This window comes from Etheostoma spectabile, chromosome 22 (assembly GCF_008692095.1).
Source record: "Etheostoma spectabile isolate EspeVRDwgs_2016 chromosome 22, UIUC_Espe_1.0, whole genome shotgun sequence".
In the NCBI taxonomy this organism is placed as follows: domain Eukaryota; kingdom Metazoa; phylum Chordata; class Actinopteri; order Perciformes; family Percidae; genus Etheostoma; species Etheostoma spectabile.
In genome coordinates, this window is record NC_045754.1 from 3,853,890 (window position 1) to 3,873,281 (window position 19,392).

A 19,392-nucleotide genomic window follows, 5' to 3' on the forward strand; every position below is an offset into this window, starting at 1 on the left:
TGGTCCATTAACCTGGTCCTACCAGTCTCTGGTCCATTAGCCCGGTCCTACCAAGCTCTGGTACATTAGCCTGGTCTTACCAGACTCTGGTCCATTAACCTGGTCCTACCAGACTCTGGTCCGCTAGCCCGGTCCTACCAGACTCTGGTACATTAGCCCGGTCTTACCAGATTCTGGTACATTAGCCCGGTCTTACCAGACTCTGGTACATTTCATTAGTCCAGACGAAACCTTTAACACTGAAGATGTTGTGTTTTGAGAAGTGCAAATTAACAAAACATCCTGTCTCTGTCATCATTGTGTCTTGAAGTTCTCCATCTGTCTCCACCAGTCCTGTGTCCAGGGACGAGCAGCCGAGCGCTCACGAGTTTTCGCCGCTCACGGAGGGGACGGACGGCTGCCCCCTGGAGCACCTGATGGAGCTGGACGCCCACGCCCGTGGACAGAGACAGGGCGGGGACATGCCCTCCTACCCCAAACTGCAGGCCGGCAGCGGGGTCGGAGACCTGAACAAGAACCTGCTGATCCAAGCGTACAGCGCCGCCTCCGAGACCTCCCAGCTCATCCACAGCGTCGGGCCGAGCAAACTGGACGTCCAGTAGTCAGGTATCAACCCCCCAGCTCCTGTCTCCATCACACAGGGCTGCGACTAACGATTCATTACATCATTGTTTAATCTGACAGTTATTTTCTCAATTAATCGTTGGGTTAACCCTCATGTTGTCCTTGTGGTCAAAACTGACCCGTTTTCAGTTAATTGTTGTTGGGTTTTTTGCATAACAATTGGCTGTTGAAATAAATGAAATTCTTTATTAGGAATAATCCCTTGAGATGTGACATCTCGTTTTCGAGGGGGTCCTTAAAGGCAAAAAAAAAATACAGTACATTCACATTTAGACAAAACCAATCAACAAAACAGCTTGAGGGGACATATACTGACAAACAAAAACAAAAGCTCTCCATCACACCAAAGGCAAGGCGAGGCAGCTTTATCTGTAGAGCACATTTCAGCAACAGGGCGATTCAAAGTGCTTTACACAAAATCATTAAAACAGATAAAACACAAGTACAAACAGTTAACAATCATAATCATTAAAAACCGGTAAAACACATGAATAGACAGTTAAAAATAGACGCCGCACTGGCAGACCTCACCGACTGATGTTATACCCCGCTGATTACACGTAACCTTAGCCTGTCGCTTTGGTTTGTCTGCTGCTCGTCACTTGATCGATGGACGTTTTGCGGAGGTGCAACATCCACGCAAGGACATTAAAAAAACCTGAGCGGTGGTAAAACATGTCAATGTCCTGCATTTTTAATCTGCAGGACGGGAATGTATTGACACACTGTGTTGTGTGTTTGTCTGGCACTGACGTAACCATGCTAGCTGCAGTTTATAGTGTGCACTTACAGTAGTTGTGTGTTTTCACTGCTCTGAAGACGCTTCTATCTCCACCTCACTCACCCCCCCCACCCCAACTCCAATATACCTCACCAATTCAGAACCGAGTCTGGTGTACACAGCTCATCACCTCTGAGGCCTTAAACCTCTGTGCAGTCAAAACAAACCATCTTCTGTGCTTTTCCTGTGTGTTCATCCACAGATGTGCACTTTTGCTGTTTTAAAGGCTCTTTTCCCACAAAGATCTTGGAAGAATAGTAATAAGAACTACAAATATTCTTTTGAGCAAGTCTGTGTTGATTGCCACCCTAATCAGAAGGACATGAGGGGATACAATTGCAAATATGTGAGGACAAAGCATGCAACTTCCCAAGGAACACGACTCTCAAGGGCCACAAAAACCGCAGGTTGCCGGTGGAGGATCAGGGTCTCAGCCAGGGATTGTTAAATACTGGGGTAATAAGTCCAAACTCCCCCAGCAGAACCCCACACACCTTTAACGAAATTGGCCAGTCACTAACCAAACTCTTTCCAATTTTCTGTATATTTAGGAAAATCATTTCTATTTATTCAACTGTTCCATTATATGTATTTCTAATTGTATCCATCCTTATGGCCTGTTCCAGTTTATCATTCTGGTGAGTAAACTAAATTATTTAACCAAACTATGTACATTATTTTGATATTTAAGAAAATCACCACTCTATTTTAGCCATTCAAATATGCAGTTAGATATGTTTTTGGGGCCTGATATGCCATCCTGGGAAAACACTTATGTAATGCTTTGTTTTTTTGGGCTAAAACCTTAAAAACAAATAACATTCTCTATCTCATTTAACGTTTCAGTTATATTATGGTTTGATGACAGGTATGTAATTCTGGGGAAGAATACTACATTTAGTTTTTTTAATTCAATAAATGCAATTGTATTGCCTCAAAACACTGTTGAATCAGCCTAAAAAAACACAAGAAAGAAAACGCCTCTTCATGCCGTTAGAAACCTTCCAAATTCCCAGAAATAACTGAGGTCAGTCTGCAATTTAACACCTTTTTGTTGCGTGCAATTGATGCATATTTCTACATACTCAGTGTAACTTGTTTCCTTGAAGGTGCAGTGAGCTGGTGGTATTGATGCGGTGCAGAGTCGTAACGGCCCACCCGCTGTTTCTGCAAGTAGGATGAAAGTAGTGATGTCGTAGGATAAGATAGGACTTTCTGGGTGGGAATTGTTGAAAAGGACTCGAATTTTGGTCCGGGTGCAAGCAAGTTCTTTAATAACCTGCAGTCATGTTGGGGAAGTATGGCTCCACTGCTCCTTCAGGTGCACATTGAGAGGGGAAAAGTAATCGAGTGTGTCTCTATCCTGCTGCAACCTTCAGCAATTTGTTTTTTGTCTTTATTCTTGCTTTCTCTCTCCATAGGAGCTCATTATTCCTCCAGATTCTGCTGAAGCTCATCGTAAGGGTCTCCGGGTTCCCTTGTATTGAAGTAAAAAAAATAAAGGACATAATGTTTATCCTACTATTACTGTCCACCGCGGCTTGGTGGAATATATCATTGTAGATGTGTGTGCATGGATAACTGCTGAAAAGAGCAATAACTTCATCGAGTCATTTGTGTCAGTGAGCTGGATAAATTAAACAAATGTTTGGTTTGAGGATGTGAAACGAAGGGAATGTTAGAGAGAGATTCAAAACTGTATAAGATTTTAATCTTTGACATTCATAACAAGTGATTTATGAAATGACATCGTAGTGTAGGGCTCATGCACCACTTTTATTATTATCATTTTTCTCACTGTGTGTTAATTTACGCTGCCACCGAAATTAAAACTGATCTGCAAAATTGAAGTTAATAATTTATTTTTTACTTGAGATTCGTACCCAGATGCACTGTATACTGCTCTGAAGATATCAGATCATTTGTCATATTGCTGGGAATCACTCAATTATTAGGATCAAAGACACCTTCCTGGTTCAGCCTTTTATCTTCAAAATAAACGATTTGTGACATGTTCACATTGCTGTAAGAGCCAGAGTCAGATATTTAATTGAAGGTATCTATTGATTACTGATCATACTTTGTAACCATCTATTTGTTTTATAAGGTAGTGAATGTGGTTTTTGGTGGTTCTGGACAGCAGTATTGGGGCTCTAAAAGCTCTTTAAAGTCCACTGTTGTCAATGTTGAGCCAAGATCTTTATAACCCAACTTTAGTCATTATTAACGTTTCCCAGGAAACATATACTGTTTTCGACCCGGTAAAGAAAAGGAGAAATGTTACAACCTGTGACATAATCAAACTTTTACTTAATATGTCAAGATGAGAACTTACACTCCTGTTTTTTCTTTCTATCATTCACACAAGATAGATACTTAAAGTCATATAAACATGCATAAGCAAGGCATTAGCTGCTTTCCCAATGATTGTAGTCTTATGTGCCTTTGCATGTTTCATATATTTATCTTTTTGGTTTTATTTATAGTGACACACAAACACACACACACTACAACTCATATTATCCTTTACGTTTAATGTTTTTATTTTGGTGTGCATGTTCTTATTTTGTTGCAATTACTTTTCCATCACCATGACGTAGTTCTGGATGTTAATTTTGTGTTCTTTGCAAATTTGAGAAATTTAAAAACCATTTTGTTAGGTAGATGCTTCCAACTAAGCTCATTAGGTTTTTCTGCATCCTCCACACACAGTACATTGTGTTTGCTTGTTATTTTGTCATTTTTAAATTGTGAAAAACTAATTACTTTTATTCTGAAAGAACCGGATGTGATCGAACACAGGCTTTCTTTAACGGTCTGTTTCTGAAGACAGCGAAGCGTCGACAGCCATTTCTTTAATTTCTTTCGACGTAAAAGAAAACACAACTTATTTACTAGCTATCGCGTTGGTCACATGTAATAAATAGGGCTTGAGTTTAACATCACAAACGGTTATATTGCGGGTTATTTTTTGGTGTGTTGGTCATTGCTTTAGGCTACCGTTAGCCGCGTTAGCCTGGCACGGATCGAGACGAAGGTACGGCATCTGCGTAACGTTAGCTACCTGCTAGTTTAGCATTAGCGTTAGCCATTACACGTTAAAACCGTTTTGCTGGCAGTTTGGTTAAGTTTTGACGGTTGGGGAATTATATTATAAAACGCACCTTTGGCTATCGCACGATATCAAAACCATTCCCATAAACTAGCATAGCTGTAGCTAAGTTAGCTAACGCTAGTGTTTTACCTTTGTCATAGTAGTATATTACCATCTAGGTTACATCACCACTAATTAAAGAAACTCAGCTCCAATCTGCATGTTTATTCATTTTGTGCAGCTATAAACCTTTAGATTATGTCCAAATTAAAGACTCCCTGTCATGCTCATTCTGCCAGTTTATTAAGTTTCACCTACATTAAATAAACATGCTCACTCTGCGATAATATTAGGCAGAACTTCAGGTTGGAAAAGATGATTTAAATCATTATCACAAATATTTATAAGCATGTTTTATATCAGTAATATGCTATTACTATAGTTTGACAATCTGGGTTCATCGGGAATGTATTATGAGGCTTTTAAAAAGTTAAACTCGTTATTTTGTTATTAATAAAAACTTACGCTAAAACACAAATAACCTTCACACCAATAAGGTTTAGTTAAAGTCTGATATAATCTGCAAAATGGTAATAATCAAATTGACGCACAGCCCTTCTTTATGTACATTTATTTCAATTTGATTTATTTTATTTCACACAAAACAAATCATTAAAACCAGTATGTAGGTTCACAAAAAGTGTGATGGACATTGCCAAAAACCCCAAGGGCTTAATAATTGCAATCTCCATAGAAACAATTCATTTAACAATTTAAAAATAATTTAATTACCATGAAATGTATGTACATTTTATTTCAATGACTGTGTCCTTTTGAGCAGCCTCAAATCTCCAAATACATTGTAAATACAGCCCTTCTGCTCAGCGTTTATTCTAATATTCCGGTTCACTTATAAAAGGCGTCCTCTGGCATACCGATGTACAACTTTGTATTTATTCTTTAATTTGATGCCAATTAGTTGCAATCTTCTGTTGTCGACATCTTTCCACTGTTGACAGAAACTAGAACAGGCGTAGTTAATTGTCAGTCATACTCTGTAAAATAAAAATAAAGTATTCTCACTAGGGCAAGCGCTTTATCTGTAAGCACATTTCAGCAACAGGGCGACCAATACATATTAAACAATAAAACCGTTAAAGTTATTAATATAGACAGTTTGAGAAAGATGAATAAATAAAATGAACGTATAGTATGTACAAATACACACCCATATACACACATACATGCGCACGTACTAATACACAGTTACTTACACAGATATATTCATATATACATATGTACACACATACATACATACATACATATACATACATACAAACAAAAATAAAAAAATCAAATAAAAGTATCATTTATTTAGAAATAAGCGTTACATTAAAAAATATCAAAAAACTTAGTAAAAAAACAACAAAAACAACAACAAAAAGAACCCACAAGATTGAAAAAGTGACAAAAATGAGAAAGTGATAACGATGTTGAAAAAAGTGTCCAAAACAGTTTGTTTTTTTTCCTGGTTGATGGGAAGACAACACAAGGGTTGATAAAATGTCAGAAAATTGTCCATCTCAGTTTCTCAAAGTCCAAGGTGAGGTCTTTAAATGTCTTGTTTTGGGGAACCTGGGTAGCTCACCTGGTAGAGCGTGCACCCCTTTACAGAGGCTCAGTCCTTGCCTCAGTGGCCGTGGGTTTGATTCCGACCTGCAGCCCTTAGCTGAATGTCATCCTCCTTCTCTCTCCCCTTTCATGGCTAAGCTGTCATATCGCAAAAAGGCCTAAAATGCCGACAAAACCCCAAAGATATTCAGTTTAATGATATATGAGATATGATATAAAACAGAAATGAGCAGGAAACCTTCATATCTGTGATGTCAAAAACTGCTTTTTTATTTCATTCTTGCATTAAAAATTACTTCTTTTCTTCTACTTACTATCAAAATAGTTGGCGATGATTTTTCAGTCGATCGACTTAATCGACTGGTCAATTAATCAAATCGTTGCGGCTCTACTATAAAAATCTGTTAACTCGTCACGGTTGTAGGATGCCATCAGAGCTTCTGCAGTAATTAAATAAATAATATTAAATTGTATCATCAACAGTTGTTCAAGCATCAAATTGTTTACCCAAGGAGCCACAGAAATTAATAAAGGTTGCATGGAAGCTTTAACGTCTCTTATGATTGGCTGGGTTAGCTCAGTTGGAGGAGCAGGCGCCCATATATAGAGGTTTACACCTGGATGCAGCAGCCGCAAGTTCAAGTCCGCCATGCGGCCCTTTACTGCATGTCATCCCCCCCCCCTTTCACGTCTTCATCTGTCCTGTGAAATAAAATGCCCAAAATAATAATCTTTTAAAGGAAAACAAAATGTCTCTAATGAGCCAATTTGAGCTGCCAGACAGAATATTGTGCAAAGTAAAAATAATCAGACGGAATTTAATTCAAGATTCAAAATCCTTTAATAATCCCACTATGGGTACAGAGGGAAAAAGTATAAAAGACCAGAGAGATAAACAAACAAAAGTAAAGAGAATGGCCAATGACAACAGGAAGTTAATGAACTTGTTGAGCATTCACACGGTTTCTCAAGTCACTCTGCTGTGTAGGACGTGACGGGTTTAACTGAATCATAAATGCATTACAGATTTAAAACACAAATTGAAGCTGTGTTTGAACAGTTGTCTATTCTCTCTCTCTCTCTCTCTCTCTCTCTCTCTGTCTCTCTCTCTCTCTCTCTCTCTCTCTCTCAGGGCTTTTTCAGGAGCAAGTTCTGTAGAAACGGGAGGGAAACGACCACGAAGCCGCAACAACACTCATTTCCACAAAGGAACAACTGCTGAACTAATTTCACATCTGTATTAGCAAACATTGCATAACGGTGTAGCTTCTGGCCACATTTTGAGGAAGTGCAAATGGGCAATTCTAACTCTCACAAACACAACACAGTTCGACAAAATCATGCGGATCATGTGACGTATATATTTAAGACATGGTAAAGTGACAGAAAAGGGAGTAGGAGGAGCAGCATTGTTGCATGTTTGTCATATAATAAACCTTTAGGAAAGTATGCCCAAGGCCCAAATCTGCACACATTAAGTTACCTTTTCATTTACAGATTACATTGATTTTGCATTTAAGGTATCTCACAAAATTCCCCGTCATCGGACTTAACCTTTTTAATGACCGACTCTCTGAAATCAGACCTAATCTGGTGCACGCCTGTGCCTGTTGGAGCCAGTATTGCCCAGCTGCACTACCACAAACTATCACTCAAGCATCTCCCGCTTTAGTCTCTCATCCTTGCTTTTGTAAAACTCTGTAAATAGATCTGACCGGGCGGGGGAGTCAGGGAGCGGGTCTGTAGCAGTTTATCTGGAGGGGAAGGCCGTAAAAACACACACGCTGTCGTGTGAATCCTGTGTAGCATCTTCAGTAAGGACTAGCTAGTTGAGCTGTTAATGGTTGTAGCCGTGTACTTGAACAGTGTGTGGCAGTTTCTCTCTTTCTGTCAGTGTTTTCCGATGGTTCCCGTGTGTTTATCTCACCTCTGACCTGCTCTGCCGCTGACAGCGACACCTACTTCTATAAAGAACCCAGTCTGCTGTAGATTCCCTGCCGCTGGAGACCATCACCGACTGATGTTATAACCCCGCTGATTACACGTAACACTTAGCCTGTCGCTTTGGTTTGTCTGCTGCTCGTCACTTGATCGATGGACGTTTTGCGGAGGTGCAACAATCCACAGCAAGGACATTAAAAAAACCTGAGCGGGTGGTTAAAAAACATGTCAATGTCCTGCATTTTTATCTGCAGGACGGGATAGTATTGACACACTGTGTTGTGTATTTGTCTGGCACTGACTGTAACCATGCTAGCTGCAGTTTATAGTGTGCACTTACAGTAGTTGTGTGTTTCACTGCTCTGAAGACGCTTCTATCTCCACCTCAACTCACCCCCCCCACCACCAACTCAAATATACCTCACCAATTCAGAACCGAGTCTGGTGTTAAACAGCTCATCACCTCTGAGGCCTTAAACCTCTGTGCAGTCAAAACAAAACCATCTTCTGTGCTTTTCCTGTGGTTCATCCAGCATGATGTGCACTTTTGCTGTTTTAAAGGCTCTTTTCCACTAAAAGATCTTGGAAGAATAGTAATAAGAACTACAAATATTCTTTTGAGCAAGTCTGTGTTGATTGCCACACCTAATCAGAAGGACATGAGGGGATACAATTGCAAATATGTGAGGACAAAGCATGCAACTTCCCAAGGAACACAGACTCTCAAGGGCCACAAAAACCGCAGGTTTGCCGTGTGGAGGATCAGGGTCTCAGCCAGGATTGTATAAATACTGGGGTAATAAGTCCAAACTCCCCCAGCAGAACCCCACACACCTTTAACGAAATTGGCCAGTCACTAACCAAACTCTTTCCAATTTTCTGTATATTTAGGAAAATCATTTTCTATTTATTCAACTGTTCAATTATATGTATTCTAAATTGTATATCCATCCTGTATGGCCTGTTCCAGTTATATCATTCTGGTGGAGTAAACTAAATTATTTAACCAAACTATGTACATTATTTTGAGTATTTAAGGAAAATCACACTCTATTTTAGCCATTCAAATATGCAGTTAGATATGTTTTGGTGCCTGATATGTCATCCTGGGGAAAAACACTAATTGTAATGCTTTGTTTTTTGGGCTAAAACCTTAAAAACAAATAACATTCTCTACATTTAACGGTTCAGTTATATTATGGTTTGATGACAGGTATGTAATTCTGGGGAAGAATACTACATTTAGTTTTTTAATTCAATAAATGCAATTGTATTGCCTCAAAACACTGTTGAATCAGCCTTAAAAAAAACAAAGAAAAGAAACGCCTCTTCATGCCGTTAGAAACCTTCCAAATTCCCAGAAATAACTGAGGTCAGTCTGCAATTTAACACCTTTTTGTTGCGTGCAATTGATGCATATTTCTACATAAATCAGTGTAACTTGTTTCCTTGAAGGTGGCAGGTGAGCTGGTGGTAGTGATGCAGGTGCAGAGTCGTAACGGGCCCACCCGCTTGTTTCTGCAAGTAGGATGAAAGTAGGATGTCAGTAGGATGAAGTAGTAGGACTTTCTGGGTGGGAATTGTTGAAAAGGAATCGAATTTTGGTCCGGGTGCAAAGCAAGTTCTTTAATAACCTGCAGTACATGTTGGGGAAAGGTGGCTCCACTGCTCCTTCAAGGTGTCACATTGAGAGGGGAAAAGTAATCGAGTGTTAGTCTCAATCACTGCTGCAACCTTCAGCAATTTGTTTTTATGTCTTTATTCTTGCTTTCTCTCTCCATATGAGCTCATTATTCCTCCAGATTCTGCTGAAGCTCATCGTAAGAGGGTCTCCGGGGTTCCCTTGTATATGAAGTAAAAAAAAATAAAGGACATAATGTTTATCCTACTATTACTGTGACACTGCGGCTTGGTGGAATATATCATTGTAGATGTGGTGCATGGATAACTGCTGAAAAAGAACAATAAACTTCATCGAGTCATTTGTGTCAGTGAGCTGGATAAATTAAACAAATGTTTTGGGTTGAGGATGTGAAACGAAGGGAAATGTTAGAGAGAGATTCAAAACTGTATAAGATGTTTAATCTTTGACATTCATAACAAGTGACTTATGAAATGACAACTGTAGTGTAGGGCTCATGCAGCCACTTTTATTATTTATCATTTTATCTCACTGTGTGTTAAATTTACGCTGCACCGAAATTAAAACTGATCTGCAAAAATTGAAGTGAATAATTTATTTTTTTACTTGAGATTCGTACACAGATGCACTGTATACTGCTCTGAAGATATCAGATCATTTGTCATATTGACTGGGAAATCACTAATTATTAGGATCAAAAGACAACTTCCTGTTCAGCCTTTTATCTTTCAAAATAAAACGATTTGTGACATGTTCAACATTGCTGTAAGAGCCAGAGTCAGATATTTAATTGAAGGTAATCTATTGATTACTGATCATACTTTGTCAACCATCTATTTGTTTTATAGAGGTAGTGAATGTGGTATTTTGGTGGTTCTGGACAGCAAGTATTGGGGCTCTAAAAAGCTCTTTAAAGTCCACTGTTGTCAATGTTTGAGCCAGAGATCTTTATAAAACCCAACTTTAGTCATTATTAACGTTTCCCAGGAAACATATACCTGTTTCAGCCAGGTAAAGAAAAGGAGAAGAAATGTTAAACCTGTGACATAAATCAAACATTTTACTTAATATGTCAAGATGATGAACTTAAACTCATGTTTTTTCTTTCTATCATTCACAAAGATAGATACTTTAAAGTCATATAAACATGACATAAGCAAGGATATAGCTGCTTTCCCAATGTATTGTAGTCTATGTGCCTTATGCATGTTTCATATATTTATCTTTTTGGTTTTATTTATAGTGACACACACACACACACAACTAAAACTCATATTATCATTTACGTTTATGTTTTTATTTTTGGTGTGCATTGTTCTTATTTTGTTGCAATTACTTTTCCATCACCATGACGTAGTTCTGGATGTTAATTTTGTGTTCTTTGCAATATTGAGAAATTTTAACATTTTTTAGGTAGATGCTTCAACTAAGCTCATTAGGTTTTTCTGCATCCTCCACACACAGTACATTGTGTTGTGCTTGTTTTATTTGTCATTTTAAATTGTGAAAAACTAAATTACTTTTATTCTGAAAAGACCGGATGTGATCGGAACACAGGCTTTCTTTAACGGTCTGTGTCATGAAGACAGCGAAGCGTCGACAGCCATTTTCTTTAATTTTCTTTCAGACGTTAAAAGAAAAACACAACGTATTTAGCTAGCTAGCGTTGGGTCATACATGGTAATAAATAGGGCTTGAGTTTAACATCACAAACGGTTATATTGCGGGTTATTTTTGGTGTGGTTGTCATTGCTTTAGCTAACGTTAGCCGCGTTAGCCTGGCACGGATCGAGGACGAAGGTAAGGCATCTGCGTAACGTTAGCTACCTGCTAGTTAGCATTAGCGTTAGCCAGTTACACGTTAAACCTGTTTTGCTTGGACAGTTTGGTTAAGTTTTGACGGTTTGGGGAATATATTATAAAACGCACCTTTGGCTATCGCACGATCAGTAAAACCATTCCCATAAACTTAGCATAGCTTGTAGCTAAAGTTAGCTAACGCTAGTGTGTTTACCTTTGGTCATAGTAGTATATTACCATCTAGGTTAAATCAGCCACTAATTAAAGAAACTCAGCTCAATCTGCATGTTATATTCATTTGTGCAGCTATAAACTTTAGATTAATGTCCAAATTAAAGACTCCCTGTCATGCATTCAGTTGCCAGTTTATTAAGTTCACCTACATTAGAATAAACATGCTCAGCTCTGCGATAATATTAAGGCAGAACTTCAAGTTGGAAATATGATTTAAATCAATTATCACAATATTTATAAGCATGTTTTATATCAGTAATATGCTATTACTAATAGTTTGACAAATCTGGGTTTCATCGGGATGTATTATGAGGCTTTTAAAAAGTTAAACTCGTTATTTTGTTATTTAATAAAAGCTTACGCTAAAACACAAATAACCTTCACACCAATAAGGTTAGTTAAAGTCATGATATAATTCTGCAAAAAATGTAATATCAAATTGACGCACAGCCCTTCTTTATGTACATTTATTTCAATTTGATTTATTTTATTTTCACAACAAAACAAAATCATTAAAACAGTATTGTATGTTTCACAAAAAGATGTGATGGACAATTGCCAAAAAACCCTCAAGGGGCTTAATAAATGTCAATCTCCATAGAAACAATTACATTTAACAATTTAAAAATAATTTATATATTACCATGAAAATGTATGTACATTTATTTCAATGACTGTGTCTTTTTGAGCAGCCTCAAATCTCCAAATAACATTGTAAATACAGCCCGTTCTGCTTCAAGCTTTATTCTATAGTCAGGTTCACTTATTAAAATAGGCGTCCTCTGCTATACAGATTACACGTTGATATTTAATTCTTGAATTTGATGCCAATTGAGTTGAATCTTCTGTTGTCGACTCTTGTCACTGTTGACAGAAACTAGACAGTCTAGTTAATTGTCAGTCATACTCTGTAAAATAAAAGAAGAAAGGTATTCTAACTAGGCAAGGCAGCTTTATCTGTAGAGCACATTTCAGCAACAGGGCGATTCAAAGTGCTTTACACAAAATCAGTTAAACAGATAAAACACAAGTACAAACCGTTAAAAATCATAAGCATTAAAAACCGATAAAACACATGAATAGACAAGTTTAAAAAATAGACACATAAAACACAAGAATAAAAGTTACAGTGCAGCATAAGAAATTTAAAGAAATGAGCATTCATTTAAAGAAAGGCAGCATCAAAAAGAAAGGTCTTCAGCCTTGATTTAAAGAACTGAGAGTAGCAGCGGATCTGCAGGTTTCTGGGAGTTTATTCCAGATATGGGAAGCCAGTGTAAAGACTTCAGAACTGGAGTGATGTGATCCAGTCTCTTGGTCTTAGTGACCAACTAGATTAAGTAGTTAAGTAATAACTGCCGGTACTGTGGTGTGTTGTATTTTTCCCGCAGCTTTAATCTTGAAACAAAAAAAACTCTTTTCCTTTTAAGGTTGGCAAAATGTCAAGACCACGGCCCGGATCCCCACGTTACAGGTAAATGCATCGCCAAGTTTTCATTTTTTATATTTGTGTCTCGCAAGATCTGAGCATAAATGTGAATGCTGAGTTATTGGGTCTCGTGTGGTGACGTGAGGTTTTTCTTTGCTTACTTTTCCAGAAAGTTCCCATGGGAGGAACCAGACTTTGATCCTCACAAAGTCCTTGCAGAACTGGACGGGAATCCGTCGAACAGGAGCCGCCGCTCTAGAGAGGATCCTGAAGAACACTGGGACTACTCCAGGGAAGACATGTACCCTGAAGGCCAGAGAAGATCCCCTCCTTTCCCAGATGACCATCAGTTTGTGCGTCATCGCCACCCAAACCAGGAGGAGTTTTATCGCAGAAGGCCACAGTCGCCCCGTCTTGACATCGTGGGCTTTGTTGATGACCGCAGGCTTTCTCCGCTGCATGATGGAGGAGTTGAGGGCGTTAGACGCAGAGAAGGGTTCAAAGATCTCTTCCAGCGTTTTGAAAACCGAGCGAGGTTGCCCCAGTCGCCTCTGAGGATATCTAGGGAGAGATTGCCGGCGACACCGAAGTCTCACTCAGACCACCAGCAGAGAGAGCCGGGGACAGGCTGGAGGAGAGAGGAGCAGGGCAGGGGTCGAGGGAGGTTCAGAGACCAAAGTCCCAATGCGAGGTTGGATGACCAAAGAGGTGGAGCAGGTAGGGAAAGAGGGAGGAGGAGCACACAGGGTCCTAATAAAGATAGAAGAAGAGAGGATTCACATCACGAGAGGATCCCCCCCTTTAAAAGACAAAGAAGACAAACGGATGACGCCGCTCACCTTGGGTAAATTTTAAGCAAAATGCTTTGCAGCACTGTCGCAAGGAAGCGAAGAATGCAGAGGATTCCCATCTTTCTAATTTTCCTTTTAGAGCATAATTGCCCGCTGTTTTTCATCACGACTTATTTCCCATAAAACATGATACTAGTCTAACTAGTAGTCTGCATGGCTTAAAGTTTTCTTGCTTTGCAACTTCTTCCGATTCTGCATGTCTTATGTTGAACACGTTGTAGTTAAATCAGCAGTTTTAAAGGCAAAAGTAATTTGATAACTTGTTATAAGCAAATCGGATATTTAATTTAGACTGTGAGATAACTCAAAAGCTAATTTAAAGTGCACATTTAAAACCAGATGTGAAGTTGTGTAATAAGCATGAATAATTGTTGAACCATGTCACCTCCTCTTATGCTGTCACAGGTACAGGAATGAGGAGGACTTTGGGCAACAGCGTTACTCAGTGGACACACCCAGGGATAAGTTTGGTGGAGACACTCATGGGAGCCTCCCCCGTGGAGACGGTCGCCGTGGGGGACCACTTGTCATTGAACACGATCATGGCATCACAGGGAGCGGAGAGCCGTCACGTTGGCAACAATTTGGCGATCGTGAAGACCTTGCGCCTGACTTTACCCGGCAGAGGAGTCCTCGTCCAATGGGCTCGTCTCCGGAGCGTTTCAGAGCGTTGGAGGATCGGGAAGACGCGAGAGGACGCCATATTCAAGATAAATGGGGAGACTCCAACTATCATGAAACTAGGAGGAACTCTGCGCCACAAGATAGACCAAACCCTGTGAGATATGGTAATCGAGATGGTCCTGTGAACCACAGGGGGAGGGGTGGTCCTCGCCCTGGGAGGGGGCAGTTCAATCGCGGCCATGGTGGAAGGACTGGACCGGCCAGAAATCAACCACGCATGCAGCAGTCCTCCCAAGGATATCAAGATCTTCCTGAAGAAGACCAAAGACCAGGGTACCGAGCATTCAGGGAAGATTCTTATGAGGATCCAATCGAAGGGGAGCCCGACTGGGCAGAAGAAGACAGACTCCAACAGTGGGAACCTCAAAGGTCTGGAAGTTTGGACCCGCACCTACAGAGGGAGGACTTAGACCCCAAAATGCCCCGTCAGAGGGAGCGAGCATGGAGCGATCAGAAGACCAACAACATGGCGGTTGTAACGGAGGAAACGCTAACCATCAAAGTCGACATGAGTCGACCCGTAAACAAAAACAGGTAGAATATGTATATTTTTTTTTAAGGAAATTATTACGGGTGAGAGGGGAAAGTTCACACTTCTCTTTCTGAAATCATGGAAAGTTGCTGAAGGAACAAGGAAGAAAGAAACAGCCACTTGGAGAGAAAATTAAGGGACACGACATACATCGTCATTGAACTGGATTGTGTTGTGTTGCAGTTTGCACATCTGCTTAAAATGTGTTCCCTCATGGATAAAGCACTGCTATTCATTATACACCAGATTTGCTGTTGCATCTTACGACCAGGATTTCCTCGCAGAAGTTTCTAACAAAATTTCATCTGATACAGAGTCACCCTCACAAAAAAACGTGTGGATTGACACCAGGAAGAGACGTGTAGAAGCCACGGAAAGGCTCACACCTCCTGAAGGAATCAAACTCCCAGTTGAATGTTTCTGACGAGGCTTGGGTGTTGTCTTTGGGAAAGTGACCATATTATATGGTGCTAATATTAAACTTGGCAATACTTGCTTATCATTTCTTCATAATTCTCACATCTCTCACATTACCTTTATGCAAATGCACTGATGAGATGGAAGGATCTGGTCAGCAAGATACAGGAGAGCACAACGCCTCTAAAATCTAAAAGAATAAACTGACTGAAAATTGGTAACAAAAAACAACCTATTGACGATCATTTGGACATATTAAAGTAAATAAAGGGAACACCTGATGATGGCAAGAGGAAGAACATCATAGTAAGTATGTTGTCATCAAGTCTACTCAGTAATCTACTTAGCAAGCTTTGAGGCAGATGGAAGAGGTGCAACATGAAAGGTGATTCTGACAGGATTCAGTAATGGCCACACACCCCAAAGGCAAATCACAGAAGAAGCAGGACTTAGAAATCATGCTTATGTGAGTGAAGACGGATTTGGTGGCAGAAATGGACCATCACACAGTCTCTGTCGACTTCACCGAAGCAAGAAACGTCTCAAGGACCATATTGAAAAGGATCCGAACCAGACGTTGGTTCTTTGTTGCTCTAGATTGCTTTTCTAAAAGCAGCTGTGCAAGGAAAACCCCGGAAAACATGGTCTTACATTATTATACAGAAGTATGTTTGAAGAGATGTTGCAGTATGTCATCACTCAGTCGTGATGCCTTGGTAAGACATCACGTAAAGATTTGGATTGTTTTGGACTGAAAATGGAGTAAGACCTTAAAATGTTAACGCTCTCTAAACGTGAAAATCTCTATAAGGCATATATTGTGTTTAACAGCCTCGTTATTGATGCTACACATGTTGCCTCTGGTTGAGCTGAGGTCCACAGAGTCTCTGACTCCCTTGATGACATTTCACTTGCGGTCTGTGAAGCAGGATCAGGAAATCACTACTGAAACTGAAGGACAGGTCTGTTTCCTGAAAAACGTCACTTGGAAGTCAAACAGTTGACAGAAGTCAAATAAAGATTTAAGGAAGTGCAGGCTTTTGGCAATTGAGCAACATCGCCTGCCTTGTGACAAAGCAACATCACTTGAACCCACCAGAGAAAGTAATCTGAGTGCTCTGCGATGAAGGTGGAGGGGAAATGTTTGATTAAGGTTTTAAACAACATTAATCAAGATATTTTGCAGGAAGATGAGAACATTTTTTCATCTTGACAGGAGCGATTTGTCCACATGCCAAATCTGATGTTTGGAAACCTGCACACGATCAGTGGGAGGAAGTGGAGACAAACTAATGTTCTGGCACAATTTCCCACCACATGTGGATGAGTGGGGAGTATCGGAAGTGGGCCTGTGGTTTAATAAGATAAACGTCTGCCTTGATTGGCCAAATACTGAACCGTGTTTGTTTCTGAAAGGTGTTATTTTGGTAAAGAGTATTCAAAGCATGTCCACGATGCAAATGCTGAGATGCGTTCAAGTCCAGACAAACAAAGTCTTATTTTTCTTAACTGTTTTTGCACAGGGATTGATGGATGAACAAACACACCTACAGCTGTTTTTATCGAAGGATTGGAGCTGTGGATCTGTTACTTGTCGGAGAAGCTGGTAAAGAAGACAAGACAGACTTTCCATACACACTGGGTAGAGAAGTAATTGAAGCGTGAATATAAACATCAGTGCTGTTAAAAGGAGAAATCAAAGCATCATTAATGTGGTTGCAAGGAGAAGAAGAGGCCAAGAATATAGAAACGGATAAATTGAGAAATTAAAGCAATGAACATTACTATCACGAAGATAAATTGATATGGATTCAACCAATGGATTGCAGCCTTATCTGGACCATCAAAAGGAAAAAGAATGTCAAGAAGTTGAGAAAAGACCGGTGCTGTTACAAGGAGAAATGAAATTGAAGCCTTGAAGATACAAATGAATGTTGATGAAGGAGAAATTGCAGCATCGTCAGTGCTGGAAAAATCAGAAATCAATGCCACGAACATATGCATCAACATATCTGGAAAAATGGAGGGAGTTGAAGCATAATCAGTGCTGTGGACACAGAAATTGAAGCTATGAATGTAAATATTGTTAATCTGAAAAAGGATAAGTTCTAGCAAGGATCATAAACGCAAGTGCTGTGAAATGGAGTGATTGAAGCTGTCAATTTTCACAGCATCAAACCAGAAAATGAGATATTAAAGTCATGAATTATCCATGCTGATCACTGGAGAAATGGAAGGTGTCATCAGCGAAGACATCATGAAGAACAACATAATGGAGTCTGCTCAAAAAAGAAATTAAAGTGGCTCCAGAAGGTGAAAGAGGATCCGTTGAGTCCTGGAGGAACTGTGGGGCGAGTTCGAACAAAGATCACGGATCTAGATCGCACAAGATGGCTGATAAAAATGTCAAGTTTACCACGTGGGATTCAAACAACGTGACTGGAGTCCACCGAATGTACGTCTGAGAACCAAAGTTAAGATGCCGAACGGAAGATTTAAGGGATCAAACGCGAAAAGAAGTGTGAACTTTCACCCACCCTTGTACTCACCTGTCTGTTTAAAAAAGATGGGGTATCTTGGTCTCCTCCAGCTTTACCTTTTAAGCCTTTCTAAACATCCATTATTATGAATTTGTACGATTTTTGTATACGTTCAGGGGTGAACATCCCCCTTTTTATTCAACATATAATTATTGTAAACGTTGTCACTCGTGGAACTCATGAAAGGTAGGTTTGTTGGGTAAGGTAAAGATTTTTTTTTTTTTTTTTTTTTTGCCAGACGTGATGGGGACAGAAAGTCCTTTTTTAAAACTATGTATTTTGGCTAAAATACACAAATATAGACTCAAACTGAGGATGATACATTCAGTTTATCAGGAATTTGAACTGTTTTTTGTTGTTTCTTTACTGGCCACAGTGATAAGTGAAAAAACAGATTTTAAAAGGAGTAAATCCGTCCTTGTCTCTGATGTTTGTGTCCACACAGAGCGTGTTAGGTAACATTACTGCTTTTCACAACACTAAAACATAAAAACTGTGAAATTACTTTAAAGTAATGCAGTGATTCCTCCTGGAGAAACTAAGCCTGAATGGCGGTTTAAGCTAACCGCTTGAATGTATTTGTATTTAAAAATGTGTAAATTAAACGCGTCTTCTGCGTACATAATTCAGGTAAGAGCTCATCCCAATGTGAACCAGTGTTACCTCTTGGCTTGGTTTCATTCTTCTTCTCCTCCTCTGCAGCTCGCTGTGCTACTCCTCGGACAGGCAGCTCTCCTTAGACCTGGTCAACGTGGGTCGCCAGCGTCTGGACTTCCTGCCCATGCTGGAGCACTCCGGGACGTACCGGGAGAACGCCGTGCACACTGGGACGTTTGCCCAGGAAATCATCACACTGGTGCACCAAGTCAAAGGTCAGCACGGCATGCACGCATCTACGTGTTGTTTGTTTTTACACTCATTTTACGTTTTTTTTACAACTCATTTGTCATTTAATACTCAAACATGCCACAAATGGGAACAAACAAGAGTTTAATCTCCATTTGGATTCAAGATCCCTAACATAAATTTCTACCAGTCAAAAAAAAATCAATGCCTTGTTTACTCATTTATACCAAAGGTTACATCTAACTAATATTGCAAAGTCTAGTTTATGCTTCGCGCCGACACATTACATCTTCTGCTGGTTATTGCGTTGCGCAACTCTGAACCTCCTGCCGGCTGCTGCGTGGC

General features: G+C 39.7%; 2 protein-coding genes across 6 annotated transcripts in view; both read left to right on the forward strand.

The window, feature by feature from the left end:
• Positions 1-10,289, forward strand: part of LOC116672609 (ensconsin) — a 38,346-nt gene extending 28,057 nt beyond the window's left edge. For 4 of the 5 annotated variants that reach the window (XM_032504527.1, XM_032504531.1, XM_032504530.1 and 1 more), the window contains 2 exons: positions 311-606; positions 7,264-10,289. In XM_032504527.1, the coding sequence (XP_032360418.1) occupies positions 311-602 (292 nt within the window). In that variant the 3' untranslated portion in view covers positions 603-606; positions 7,264-10,289. The remainder of the gene's footprint in view (positions 1-310; positions 607-7,263) is intronic. The other variant, XM_032504529.1, reaches the window with a different exon arrangement.
• Positions 10,290-11,266: 977 nt separating this feature from the next.
• Positions 11,267-19,392, forward strand: part of zgc:112982 (BCLAF1 and THRAP3 family member 3) — a 14,733-nt gene continuing 6,607 nt past the window's right edge. Inside the window, exons 1-5 of the mRNA XM_032504525.1 lie at positions 11,267-11,514; positions 13,179-13,222; positions 13,347-14,021; positions 14,434-15,246; positions 18,904-19,073. Coding sequence (XP_032360416.1) covers positions 13,188-13,222; positions 13,347-14,021; positions 14,434-15,246; positions 18,904-19,073 — 1,693 coding nt within the window. The 5' untranslated portion in view covers positions 11,267-11,514; positions 13,179-13,187. The remainder of the gene's footprint in view (positions 11,515-13,178; positions 13,223-13,346; positions 14,022-14,433; positions 15,247-18,903; positions 19,074-19,392) is intronic.